The sequence below is a fragment of the Pseudorasbora parva genome, chromosome 12, assembly GCF_024679245.1.
Source record: "Pseudorasbora parva isolate DD20220531a chromosome 12, ASM2467924v1, whole genome shotgun sequence".
In the NCBI taxonomy this organism is placed as follows: Eukaryota; Metazoa; Chordata; class Actinopteri; order Cypriniformes; family Gobionidae; genus Pseudorasbora; species Pseudorasbora parva.
The window spans coordinates 8970497-8985409 of record NC_090183.1 but is presented as its reverse complement, the minus strand read 5'-3'; the positions used below and the strand labels follow the sequence as shown (position 1 = coordinate 8985409).

The following is a 14913-nucleotide window of genomic DNA, read 5'->3' as shown; positions in this document are numbered from 1 at the left end:
GCCATTTTGACACGCAATCCGAATCATGAACAAATACGCTGATTCATGAACGTTTGAATGCAAGACTAGTTCCAATTGAAAAGATCCTGGCAGCCTACTACATGATTATGATGAAAATGGATGGCCGACTAAGATGAAGTGTTGTCAATTTACACAAGCAAAAATCATTTAAATATGCTAACCAGTACTTATTGACAGCATGTCACATTGAAGGAATGCAACCCGGAAAGATAGACAGAATCATGGAACTTGTGTCTGTCTAAAAGTTAAATATAATCTCTGTTTGAAGTCTTAAGAACATCAGTTCAAACTAAAGCATCTCATAAGACTAAAAATATATATGTCTAAAAGTGCAGTCTAAAGCATATATAATAAACATCAAAGCATTTGACGGGCCAGCAGATATTTCCTCTTTTTCTTCATTCTTCTCTCTGCAGCTTGTGTAAGAGGGTGCAGAGAGAACTGAAGAACTGTATACCGGTATGTCCATTTCATTGGTCTTGAACACATATGGTTTGTAGTTGTAAATATTGTAGTTGTCAAGTCATTTGGATCCCACTGTTATACATTTACATTTGTATAATAGTGGGATCCAAACGACTGCACTGAAAATCAGTGAATAAATCAAGATTTTAATAGCAGATTCTACCCGACATAAAGAGGCTCGGAAATAAAAAGCTGATCAACGTTCAGTATGCACAACAAAAGTGAAGCAAATATTCCCATTGCGTAATAACTTGTGGGATAACTTGTTATTCACGTCACTTGAGCGGATAAAAAACATTGCATGACGTGGAGCGTTTTCACGCACACCAACATTTCTTTTAGCCATTTTTTTTCGGTCATCAAACATGTTGGAGATTACACCTATTGCTGCTCTGTATCTGTTGTGGAAATCCCAAATACGCCGGAAAGCCAGATGCCAACATGTCTGGGTTCACAACACAAACCAGAGGTGCACACAACTCTACCCCACTCCATAAACTGCGTCTGGATGACAGCCGCTTCAAGCCCTACTTGAGGATGACGGGTGCCCACTTTGATAACCTGTCAAACCGTAAGTGTCAATAAGATCTTTACTGATTGGTTTGTGCAACGTATCATGCAAATTTTCCCTCAAGTTGGAAAAAATGTCAAGTCAGCCGCCGATCAGTCTGCTCATCGCTGCATAAAGTCGAACAAGCCTATTGTTACACAAAAAGGTTTGTAAACGGTGAGTGAAACCGGAATTGTTTCGGCAGAATTGATTCTTTCCTTTAGGAGACAATAACTTGTCATGTACTTTGATCTTTAGAATTTGCAGACATTTTCCATTCACATACAGCTTTACTATAAAAAAGAGAGCTTTATTTGAAAATGCATAATAGGGGCACTTTAGGATGTTGTTTTATTAATATTAATATTTTTTCAATTTATATTAATAAGAAGTATTTCAGATGCTTCACTCTTTCTAGGTCACTAATCAAGAATTGAAGCCCAAGATTCTCTCTGGATCATTCTCAAATCATACGCCATTACATGATCATCATCATACCCATGTATGATGTCATTAAAGCAAAAGTGCACACCAAATACTTTTCACTCAAATTGTGATGCCGATAATTAAGTTTGTCATTTTGATGTAAAACCATACTAAAAATATAAGTACACCTCAGGAAACATTATAAAATAATAAAAAAATCCATGCAATGGGACGTTTTAATGCTGACGGTGAGGAATTACATTTGAAACATTACTAAGAAACGTGCTGCTCAAGGTTTAGGCTAAATAACTAGTTCTTTCTTTCTTTCATCATCGATTCAGACTCGTGCTGAGATCAACATCGCTACTGTCTTTACAGTATGTACAATCGCTCAGCTTTAAGAAGCCTCCGGATGTAGCTGGAGTTTATGGTAATGCGCATTTGTTTCCGTAACACGCACTGTACGCGGTAGACCAATCACAATAGACTGGCCGTCTGACCAATCAGAGCCAAGTAGGCTCAAGGAAAGGATGGATTTAGAGAGACTGATTCATCCATCAGTGATTTGAGAAACAGTGAGCATTGTGGTGATGTGCAGTGTATATTATGAGAAAATATACACTGTTTTCTGAACTTTGATGTAAACCTGTTCTAAGAGACGTCCTTAAGTAAATTAGCAAACTTTAAAATAACACAAAACGGTCTCTTTAAAAAAAAAAAACCAATGATTTCTTTTTTTATAATTTAATCTTTTCTTGGGCATGAAGCCATTTTTAACGTATGTACATTTAAGACTAGGCTCAACAGTTTTGTGCCATGGTCATCCCTTTTATGACAGTGTGACATCAGATTGACATCAAGAGAGACTCGGAGTCCCTAGATGGGGAAACATGGATCTTCTGCTACCGGAGAGAGAGCAAAGGGCCGCTCAAACCCAAAGAGGTTTTTATATCAGACCTTTCAGCATATTTTATGATCAAATTGCAATGCATGTAGATAACGTTAACATTTTCTCAAAACAATAATGCCAAAAATTTGCATGGCTATTTTGCAGCTGGTTGGTTTCTTACCGCGCATCAGAGCCGTGACAGCTGTCACAACTTAATTTGTCTCTATAGTGTCATGGAAGACGACAGGCAATGAGTTCTGGATGCGCTCGTAATGCTGTTGGACCAAGGCCAAGACACATATTACACAAATAAAACAAGAGCAGCCAATGGAAACTGGAGCCATTTTATCTGAGTAAGTTCATAACCTGCTGTCCTCCCTCACGCTGCCTCATATATCACAACAACGATTAGGTCATGCAGTAAACGAAGAGAAAAACCACAGGACAGCCGTGGGACATGACTAATTGAAAGACAGGGCTACTGTCACATTTTCAGTATTAAGATGGGAAAAATGTCTGTCTGATGATGTCTTACTTTGGTGTGGGCAACTCGGGTGGTTCACCCTAAAAATGTATGGCACAGTTGACAGCTTTCCAGCGTGGAAGGATTGAGTTTGTGCAGTGTGACAGTTCCAATCTGTCCGAACATCACGACTCAATTTGCAGACCCAGTACTGTGTCACACTGCCAGAGTGAATCCATTCATTATGTGCAACTAATGGCTGTCTGAGCCATGTCAGTCATAAATTATGAAACCCCCTTCTCACCTGTTCTCGCTGTATAAGGATATAAATGTCCACCAAGTTCTGTAAAAACAGGTCAGATATTGTTACATCTATGGCAGTTGTATAATGCAGTATATGGGATTTATTATTACTTATACTTGCAAAAATATGCAAATATTAATGCCTTATTTTGGATGACCATATGCAGCCCTTAATTATAATGTAGGCAGGTTTATAACTAGATCCGAGTTAGGGGAGTTCACTGAAAAAAAAAGAAAAAAAGAATTGTAATGCTTGTTCAAATTGCTTAATTAAAAGGAGCTAAAGCAAAACAATTGCTATACATGTTGTACTAACTTAATTTGTTTGTGTTCAATCCACTTAAATATAAGTCAAATGTAATGATTGGGAATGGTTGCATTAACTGAAACTGGGCGGGGCTTGTTAGTTCCCAGCTTGCTTTGCATATGGCTAAGATAGAATAAATGTTGTTATTTCACACGTAAAAGTGTTATTTTATGTATTTTTGAGCAAGTTGAGAAAGGGGGAGACTTGATTGTGTTTTATAGTGTATACTGAACATATATTTAGTGAGGTTGGAATTATTAGAACAATTTAAACGATTCAAATTAAATTACAATTTAAATTCTGGCGGGACAACTCCAATTTCTCAAATATTCATATTTGTGTGTTATCGACGCCCCATCCTCAATAAACCCATCTCTTGCGTGATAACCTATCATAGGGCGGCAGTGGCTCAGTGGTTCATGTAGATTGGTGGTTCGATCCCCGGTTCCACCTGACCAAGTGTCGAGGTGTCGATGAGCAAGACACCTAACCCCAACTGCTCCCGACGAGCTGGATGGTGCCTTACATGGCAGACATCACCATTAGTGTATGAATGGGTGAAGGGCGGCAAGATGTAAAGCGCTTTGGATGGCCATAGGGTCTGTTAAAAGCGCTATATAAATGCAGTCCATTTACCCAGAAATTTTGAATATTCCAATATATTCTAATATGATTTCTGACCTGTAAGGTTGCCAGAATAATAACCATACACTGTTTGTTAATAGGCCAGAGGAGAACTGGCACCCTGACTTCCTTGCCACTGTCGTCTTTGGCTTAGCTTGCTCAGTTGGGGACACTAACAATTGAGGTCTTTCCTGGTTCGGTTGAAACACGCCCCATAATCACAGCCCAATGGAGCAGTATCAGACTCATATTCTGACCAGAATTGAGTATGACGACGTCAGACTAATGAAAACCTTTTCAGACTCCAAAACCAAAATGAACAGAGTGGTACTAGGGTGTATTCCAGAAAGCAGGGTTAACTTACCGTCACATATACCTTGAAGTCTTGGTTGATTAACCCAAACCTTGCTTACTCAAGGTATGCTGGTTCCAGAAACACGTCAAGTTCAGACAACTCAGAGTATGTTCCCAGTTAACAAACAAGACATTCTCAACAGAGCAACGAATCGATGATTCAACATGGAAACAAAGAGCGCGCCATTCAAACGCTCCAGAGCAGGTTATGTTCAGAGAGTGAGTCTTACATACCCTGAAACTCCGATTTTGGAACCGAAAGTTGAGGTTATCCACTAACTTACTTATAAACATAGCCGGGTATGTCACATAACCTGTTTTCTGGAATACCCCCCTGGGGTGCTTCAAATACATACAAATACTGAGACTGATTTGCCTGTTACTTGTTTTGCTTAAGAGTATCACAATACATAATCATCAAAATGGCAGAGGATTGTTTATAAAAAGGGGCAGGGACTCATTGTCTCCTTTGAAAGGCACCTCATCTGTCCTCTCTGAGATTGTTCTATAAGCATATTTGTGTCTTTCACTATCTCTCTGTCCATTCACAGCGCTGGACTTTGGGGGCACAATGTGAGAAGTGCTAAATGTATGTGCGTTTGATACAGCTGAGCTTCCTGTCCACCTCCATGCATTCTCAGCCAGCAGGATCATGTTACATTTTGCACATCCCCCACAACAACAGCACATGCTGAATTCACATCAGAATGGATTTTCTTTAGGAGTTTGGTAGCACTTTCTATACATATATAGAAGAAAGACGGACATACAGTTTAAAAAAAATAATAGTTCAGTTCAGTATGCAATGGCAGGATTTCAATTTTTGTATAAAACTTTTAAAGTTACAACTGAAGTAGTGACGGATCATCTATTTAGAATTGTCATACATCCAAATTAAATGGATTATTGAATAGGATTTTTTTTTTTTTGAAGAAAGAAAATGACAGTTTAAGCAGACTAAATGATGAAGAAAACCGACATACGTCCCTAGAGTGAAGTCTGTAAAAATTATATATTGAATTATGAATGAAGAAAAATTTATATTAATTAAATAAATGCAACATATGTAGATGAATCGTTCACAATAAGCTTAATAAGATGCATTTAGAAAATAGCAGATTGATTTTCACTGTATGCCGACTTTCAATCATCAGTATCAAGTAAAAGTCAGAATATATTGACCTTGAAGATTTGCTGTTTATAGGAATCTTAAATTACTCCCTAGTCCACAAAAAATGATCTTAGAATGAAATGTGCATCATAAATTATGCTAAAATTGCATAAGGTTATATCAAAACTGCTAAATGTGATTATGTCAAGCTGAATGGCACTATTAGAATTGTGTTCAAACTTTTACATTTGTAAGAACTTCGTTCAGTTGTTAAAGAGAACGGCTTAAGGAAATAAATGTTCTTGTGAATGATTGTTTATGCTTCGATTCATCTCTTGTCTTTATTTTTTCTTGTTCATCCCACCTAGCTTGTCCGATTTGTTGGAATCTTCTTGAAAACCAATCTGCCTCGCGTCAATCTCCATGCAACATGAAATAATGGCCAAAGCCAATTTATTAGAGCAAATGTCTCATTTCACCTGGAAAACCATGCACAGCCTACAGATTAACGCAGCTGCTGCAAAACCAGATCACAAGGAACAGAACGGATAGAGGTGGGAGATCAAGGGAAAAAGAGATAAAATCAGGATGTGATGAATGAGGGAGAGGAAATCAGAGGAGATGGATGGCGGTAAGCATAGATGAAAAGAGGAAGCGAGTGATATGCGTCCTCCAGGCATGTGCCTGAACAGCTGTTGTTCCTGCAGTGTTTGCTTTGTTGCCGTCACTTCATGTAGTTGTCCTACTCTAAATACCACCTATCCATTCATACACTTCAATGGTACATTACAATAAATTCTAAAATAAATGAATCTTCCTCCCTCACAGTTGACATGAAGGGCACAATTAGCTATATATACCAAAACCACAATTTGCTGCAAATATGTTTTTGTTCTGCTGTAAAGTTGGGCATTTTAACATGGGGCTCAATGAGATTCTGCTCTCTTCTGGAGCCTGTCCCTAGTGGCCAGTCGATGATTTGCAGTTTAAGTCACTTCCGTATTGGATTTAACAGAAACTGGGGGAGGTTACCGCTTGGTCGAATGTTCAATGAAAATGTCATCCCTTCCTTTTGACTTTTGAAAAGTCAAAAGTTTTTCATCACAAAAACACTAAACGCTTTCATGAACAACCCGACAGCACGAGCACGACAGACCAAACTAACGAACATATTACACTTATGACAAGAGAGTTATTGCGATCACAAAAACACAAACAGTTCTCATGAATAACCCGATAGCATGACAGTCTAACAAATGAACACAATTATGACCAGGTTAGAGTTTTATATAGATTATGAAAAGAGGAAACAAACATATATTTAGAGTGAGTATAGTATCTTGTCGGACACGAGCTGACGCCTGAAACAGAAAGTGAGGAGGTTTAGACGCTCCAGGCTTGTACAAATGAATAGGTCTTTTATAATCGCTGAACGACAATATGATTGCAAATGGACAAGCAAGCGAACATGACACACAAGCATATTCAAGCAAAAGCCAGCACATATTAGTTCTGTGAAACAAAACAAAATGTTACTCGCCTATCAAGAAGAAATAAAGCAGCCTCGGCGTTCGATTGCAGGCCTTTGTTCTCCTTGAGTTCTCTCCAGCGCTGGAACGCTGATACTTCTTGCCTGATCATAAACCTTCTTTTTTTCCACAGACATTTTCACCTTTTTTAAAATCTGTCATCTCTCTCTTTCTGACATTGCTCGGCTAATGTTCATCCAGTGTGTCGCGTCTTTTGAATAATGGCGTGCACTGAGAGATCTCTTCTCCCCGTCATTAGTAGACACGCCGATTACTGCTGATTGACTACAAGTTTGTTTAAGTACTCGGCCCAAGTCCATTTTCTAAAGCAGATTTGAAATAACACTTACCCCACCTTTAATTAAAAATCAAAATGTTATACACAGACACTGAGCATTCTGCATGAATACCCATATGGATTCATGTCATTAGTGGGAAGAAGGAATGGGGAGATATGGAGGGAAATAAATAAAGAGAGAAAAACTGAGAGATGGCTGACCCTGGACACTTAAAGGCAGGCTCTGCCATGCAGCTCAAATATATCACAGTTAGCCATCTGTGCTTCTGTCTCCCTCTTGCTCTAGGCTAATCAGCTTCACAAGGCAGACAAACTGAACAAAAGTCAGCAGGGACAGGATGTTAGTTCATATCAGCTCTATAGACTGTCATTCACCCTCTGCCCACATACGCCTTCATTCTGGGTGATTCGTGATCTCCTTCCACTGGCGAGGCCAGTATGTACAATGTTGTGTCAAGCAGGTAACACCAAACAAATAATCAAGGAATCTATCATGGTTTTCACAGAAGTATTAAGCAACACAACTTTTCTCAACCTTGATAATAATAAGAAAATTTTGAGCACCAAATCTGCATATTATAATGATTTATGAAGAAACATGTTACACTGAAGTCTGGCAGCTGAAAATTCAACTTTGTCAAAGAGCTTTTTATTGTTAAATTGTAATATTTCACAATAGAACTGCTTTTACTGTATTTTTCATCATATAAATACAGCCTTGGTGAGCAGAGGAGACTATTTTCAAAAACTGTAAAAAAAGAGAAAAGAACAAAAGGAAAAAGATCCCAAACCTTTGAAAAGTAGTGATTATATTTTATTTCTATAAAATATATGGTTCAATAAAAAATGTTTTAAATGTAAAATGTATGATTTTCCTTATGCTTTACACTGTGAAAAAATAATGTTGGTTTAACATAAAATAAGTTACCTGGTTGCCCTAAATTTGAGTTCACTGAAATTAAAAATTTTGTTAATACAATGAAGAACATTGGTTTAATATAGAAACTCAAAATACTGTTCTAAACCACTTTAAATATCTAAGTTGATTTGACAAAAGTTGTGAAATATATATATTTTTTGATTACAATGTAGAGTGAAAATGTATATGCACTTTTATATGCAATTTATATGCATATAAATTAATATAAATAATTTTTATATATTTTTTTATTACATTTACTTTTTTATTACAGTGTAGTGAGTAAATTAATATAAATGCATATGCAATTTATATTACAAATAATCTAGACAACACATATCACTAAGCAAAAACTTGTCATTTTATTTATTATTCTGTCTGCTACAGTTCTTTGTAGCAGGGGTTTTCCCTGTTGCTAATAAATTACTAATTTGGGAATTAGGTCATACCTCCACATTCATTCTTCTCTGCCCCTACCTCTGTATGTACAGCAAATTCGATGAAACCAATTATATGCTGCTTTTCTTGATTAAACGTGACCCTATTAGAAAATATTGTGATTTTGTGTCTGGAAAATATGATACCGGCCTGTGACCTTGCATACCTCCCTCTGGCAGTGCTTCCTCCTACATTGATTTTCATTTCAGTGCCGTGTTATTTGGGCTCCTGCTTATAGTCTGGAGTCAATGGGAAAATGAGAAGGAGCCAAGACTCCACAGCTCACAGACCTCTATCATTCAGTATTTAAAAAGTAATGGAATAGGAAATAAGAGATTTAGAACAATCCAGTAACGCAGCAGCTTATCTACTTTTTTTTTTTTTTGTCATTAGAGCTGCACAAATGCATGGATAAATGGTGCAATATGATACAAATATGTGGCAGGTCATTAGATGTTATGTCTGAATTCTTCTCAAATCTAAAACTAGCAAAAAACCTAAATGTGTCAACAACAAAGAAACTAAATTATGCTATTATGCTAAATTATGCTGCCTCCTCTATTCAAAATCATTACTCATTTATTCAAGATGTAAATGCTCTTGATAAATTAACCAGAACTTGTCACAAATGTGCATGGAGATATGTCAGGGGTGTCCTGGTACTGGAGGGCCACTGTCCTGAAGAGTTCAGTTCCGACCCCAATCAACTTGCACCTGAACCAGCTAATCAAGCTCTTACTATGCAGACTAGAAACTTCCAGACAAATGTGGTAACCCTCCAGGACTGAGTTTGGATACGCTCTATGTTATACTTAAGTGATACAACATGTTTTACAACTTCATCCTTTCGATTTAGCAACAATGGATGAGTTGTTCCCAGTGTTGTCTGCTCTAATAAGGGTTGGGATCTATGTTTAAAAATGAATGAAAGCTGTTTTGCTACAAATACATTTAATTCCTCAGATTTAAAAGAGCTTCTAGAATCTCAATGTAATATTCAAATAGCTGAAATATTAGTTTCTGGTTTAGAAATAAAGGTATAGGCTATATTAACCTGTTAAATGACTGTGTTTTGGAATAAATCTTAAACAGATAGATAAGTATATACTGCCACCCAATGGCCAGTGCCTCTGTCAAGTGTGTCAACAAGCTTTGCCTCATTTGTACTCCTAAAATGAATTTATCACAACATGTTTTAATTGGTCAGACAGTACAAGGCTGCTTAACCACATATAAAACTACTTGGGTATGTCTTCCAGCAAACATTTCCATTCTCTAATCATTTATTGAACTAATAACTCGCAAGTTTACAGCAGGGAGCATTTAAAGGTGCACTCAGTATTGTTTACACATAAAACAATGACTATAAAACAATGAAAAAAGATGATTTCTTTAGATGATTTAAAGTATGATTTTATAAATACTTCCATGAGATGCATGTTGCACATGTTAGGCTATGCTACATGAAGCAGGTTGCCACATCACCGGAGACACTAGTCAGTAATTTGACATTTTGCGTGACGTTGCATCCAAGTAGTTCAAAACGTCTAAAAGCTTAAAACATAAAAAATGACAGCGCGTGTTTAAATAACCATTTACAACAAAGACCTGTTCAATATGTCTGTTTGCTTACGTAGTTTGCTGGTCCACATCAAGGAATTTCTGACCCGAAAGATTCATTCACTCCTGACCATGGCCGCCTATCTTCTACATTCAGTGAGGTTTTGGCCATTTCAAATGAGCCTAAGGATAAACAGGGCTGGAGTAATTATGGCTGTGCAAAAATGACTGATGTCTCAGTCAGTCTACACAATTAAAATAGGCTTTATGCGAGTATACACCACATCATATAGCCTACAAATAGGAAAACAGGTCTCATTGCATCCGCTTGTATGAGAAAGTGCTAAAGGCAGTTATGAATGATAGGCTATCTATGGACCTTAAATGTAATCAGCTAACCTAGTTAGTTCTTATTTTTTCTGCTTTATTCAATTTAAATATGTTAATGTAAGTGGGAAGAAGAAAATTATAAAACTTTCAGAAATCTATCTACATATGCAATGAAACATTGGTTATGCTCGTCTTTGCTTGTTCCTTTGAAGGAGGCTCTATAAAACAGCTCTAATAAAGCACAAAAGACCTCAACTGGAAGCAATGAGCAGATGGAAGTTTTTGCTCATAACCTCCATTACAGTGATCATCCGTTGTCAATGACTTGGTGTTGTTAACGAATCGGTTTAGTTAAAAATTCAATGACTAGCTCACAACACACCTCATTTGTTGCTCCCTACTGGTGAGATGCTGTAATCTTCATAAAACGCCACGGGATTGATCGTTTTAGTGAACACATTTAAAATACTTAGTCTGAGATGATTCAAACTCCCAACTACTCGAGGATTTGGGATGACAGTGCATTAGAGCCGCTTGGAGGGCTCAATTGCTCTGAACTGGCCACAACCATCAGCCACCTCGAGAAACCAGAACAAATAATGCCAGGGGGCGGGACAATTTGACGTCACCAGGAAACATTTTCAAAACCAGTCTTTGTAGCTGTGTAGGCTATATCATAGACTGGAGGCGCAGTGCCTTTATTTATCCATCACACAAAATGTCGGAAAACAAAAGCGTACAGCAGTGGTCTTCAGAAGAAACCAGCGTGCTGCTCGCGATATGGTCTTCTTCAGAGATCCAGGAGAAATTGGAGAGGTCGAAAATGAAGAAGAGAGTGTATGACGAAATGAGCCAAGAAATGCTGAACGGCGGCTTCAGTCGCTCGACCGACCAAATAATAAACAAATTAAAAAAGCTTAGGAAGGAGTACAGGGACCAGAAAAGAAAACCAAGTAAACGCGGCAGTGTACATATCAATACAAACTTCGACCATGACTTTTTGGAGTCTGTGCTTGGACAACGGCCAGCCAGTCAACCTACCGGGGCCTTGAATTCAGCGACGGTCACACTCGAGACAAGCGACGACTCACCTGTGTTCTCTGTAGCTGATCTAGGTAAGTTTATCTGAAGGCCTATGCAGTGTTACTGTAAGGTTATGTTAGTTAGTAGGGGTATACAATTACACTAACACGCATGTAAAAGTAGAAATATCGACAGAAATAGTGTAATAATGAAATCAAGTTTGTAAAATATTTTTAGGTCGACTTTGCTCAATGAATGATGTAAAATGCATTATCGCCCAGGTCCAATCTGCTAAAATGACTAAGTTATAGATATTACAAATATGAACATCAAAATCCACACACAATTAAAACTTCAGACTTCAGTTGACCCAAAACATAAAGGTGGGACAACATTTTTTTCTCCCATTAACTAAGATACACTTTGAATTTAAAAAGAAATTAGCTTTATCTCTCTATTTTTTTATTTAGTCCATTTTTGGTTCTTCTGAAATAGGTCTGACTTTGGTTCTTTTTTCTGTTTTTATAAGCAGTAGAGTGAAACACCTTGACTCACTTCAGAGAGAAAGAAACATTACTTTTTAGTTTTTGCATGCATTTTTGAGCATGATAGCTATTACTGTGTTAAATTGTTATATTATGTCTTTGTTTTAGCATTGATAACCAAGCAATAAGACAAGTGTCAATCGAAAGTGGCTTGACACCGTGTCACAATTAAGGCAGAAAAATAAATCTGACTTAACGTTCACTTTGAATTCACAAATAGGTTATTTTTTATTCAGTCCATTTTTGTGTCTGCTAAAAGGTCTGACTTGAGCTTATAATAGGCTTAACTTTGAAGAATAACTTTAATTAATAGTGTGGAAACTTTGACTAACTTATGATTAACCTATGATCATGAGACCTACGTAAACATTTTTTTTGACAAGCATCTGCAACAAGATGTTAAATGTTTAGCACAATTCCTATCATAACCACAAACCATATATCCGTATGAACAAAGTTACTTAATAAAGTATTTCTTTGTTTGTAGGTAGCCGAATAGCTGAGTACAAAACTAAACAGCAGTGGACTTCAGAGGAAACCAGTGCACTACTTGCGATATGGTCTTCCACAGAGATTCAGGAGAGGTTGGAGAACTCGAAAAGAAAGAAAAGAGTGTATGATGACATTTGCCAAGAGATGGTAAATGTTGGATTTACCCGTACAACTGACCAAATCATAAACAAACTAAAAAAACTTAAGAAAGAGTTCAGGGACCAAAAGAAGGAGCCAAGTAAAAGCAGCAGCCAGCTGAGCAATAAATCTACCAGCCATGTTGTTATGGATGCTGTGCTGGAACAACTACCAGTGAGTCAATTTACTGAGGCCTTAAATTCAGCGACCGCCATGCTTGAATCAAACACTGAATCGCTGTCTTCTGCAGCTGATCTTGGTAAGTTTTTATCTAACTTGGTTGTACTCTTTTATGCTTCCTGTTCTAAAGTGTACTGTGAAAGAATCATATAGCTAAACTCATAGGTTTGGCAAGATTAGCAAGTAGATGCACTATATGCTACTTTTTTTGGTCTTCAAGTAATGTGCTTCTGTTATTATATTGCATACAGAATGTTCAGTCAACAAGGTGCTGGACCAAGCTGAATCGTCCTTTAACTCCTCTCAAACCCAACCAAGAAAGTCTCTAGAAACAACCAGAATAAAGAGGAAAGATTCAAACCAGGAGCTGCTGGAATACTTGCAAACTGCTGATGAACGGTTTATGGCACACGCCAAAGAGCTTAATACTGCCATTCTTAATAAAATGGACGAAGCTACAAATTCTATACTGGGATTATTGGGACGCATGGTGACGCTAATGGAGAGACAGCAGGGAAACAAGCCATGAACTCAGGATTGCTTTTGCACACTTTATTCTCATTTGCACACTTCTGTCATTAAAATATTCTAATTGTCTCTCTCCCTGAAATTACGATTCTTTTTGACATGGGTACCAATTATCTCCACATGGAATTAGTGTAGCTAACTACCCGAAAGTGAAGAGATCTTAAACCTTGTTCCCTATTCCCAAATGGTCCTGGTTTCTGGTCCAGTGGAAGGAGGATCAGAAAATATTGACTGCCAGTGCTTTGCTGCATCTATGAAAAGTGTTTGACAGAAGGTAACGTTATAGGCTTCTAAAGGCAAGCTCACACTACACAACTATGAGACTACATAAATCACCATGGTGCTTACACTACACAAGATTTCTTGTCGTCTTAGCAGTGCTAGTACTACACAAAGCCGATTAGGTGCACAAACTACAAGAACTTTGGCCAAACGACAACCCTAGACTTATGCTTATGCTTGGTGCCCAAGACATATGTGCAGAAAAAATGAGACAAAAAATAAAATTGGACATGGATTGTCCATGTATGTTCTGCAAAAAATTATGCAAAATAAAATATATCATTACTTTAAGTATAGAGCAAAGTCCACTTATTTAAATATTTTTCATGTTTATTTGTATAAAACTGATCAAATTGTCACACTGCTACACGCTGCTATCATGTAAATTATGATAAATGAGCAGTTTACCATGTCATCTCATCACTCACACTACAAGATCATGTGGCGATAATATCAAACAGGTTTGAAAATAATCACGTCATTCTCATATTTGACGAGCGTCAGTGACTGCAATGAGCCACGATTTGGCGATAATTCTGGAGTTTATTGAAGTCTGTCCGCGAGAGCAAAATCCAGCCAAAAGTTGTGTAGTGTGAGCCTGGCTTGTAACTTGTAGCTACATCACATTAATGATGAACCGTATTCAACATAATTGATTTTTATTTGTAGTGATCATTTTGGGATGCACTTTGTGGCCAGCCTCAAACCTCTCTTCGTGACAGATTCAATGGCCCCACTTGGAAGACAACACTGTTGATGTCAATGAGGGTTCATCATGCGCCATAATGGAACCGTAAGTTCAAGAAAACAATGACAATTAAGTACATCCTGCTGTTGTAGGCAGTAAGTATGCTGGCATTATCGATAAATGCTTTTCCCAGGATTGAATCTCAGTTGCATTAGAGGTTGTGTTGGGTTATGTTTTGGAGGAGCTACCATGAAATTAGTAGTTGTATTTTATTGTATGGTTCTGTATGCACATTATCAGTAAAGCTAGATATCAAACAGCACAGTATAGCAGTATGGTTAAGTTTACATTGCTAATGATTGACATGATAAAAAAAGGCTAGGAAAAAAATATTGTTGTAAATCACTGATCTTTTTACATTAACACACTTCTGTCCTGGCTTTTTGTTTA

General features: G+C 37.4%; 1 protein-coding gene across 1 annotated transcript; it reads left to right on the top strand.

The window, feature by feature from the left end:
* Positions 1-11201: 11201 nt before the first annotated feature.
* si:dkey-261j15.2 (uncharacterized protein LOC794828 homolog) lies at positions 11202-13562 on the top strand. Its single transcript, XM_067458270.1, has 3 exons — positions 11202-11702; positions 12643-13044; positions 13217-13562. Exons 1-3 carry the CDS (start codon positions 11306-11308, stop codon positions 13492-13494), a joined length of 1077 nt encoding a protein of 358 aa, XP_067314371.1. The 5' UTR covers positions 11202-11305; the 3' UTR covers positions 13495-13562.
* The last annotated feature ends 1351 nt before the right edge of the window (positions 13563-14913 follow it).

Bases quoted from the DNA above. Each gene is read 5' to 3' on its own strand.
- si:dkey-261j15.2 (XM_067458270.1), top strand. From the start codon at position 11,306: ATGTCGGAAAACAAAAGCGTACAGCAGTGGTCTTCAGAAGAAACCAGC. The intron at 11,703-12,642 runs GTAAGTTTATCT...CTTTGTTTGTAG, and splicing joins GTTCTCTGTAGCTGATCTAG to GTAGCCGAATAGCTGAGTAC. The intron at 13,045-13,216 runs GTAAGTTTTTAT...TATTGCATACAG, and splicing joins GTCTTCTGCAGCTGATCTTG to AATGTTCAGTCAACAAGGTG.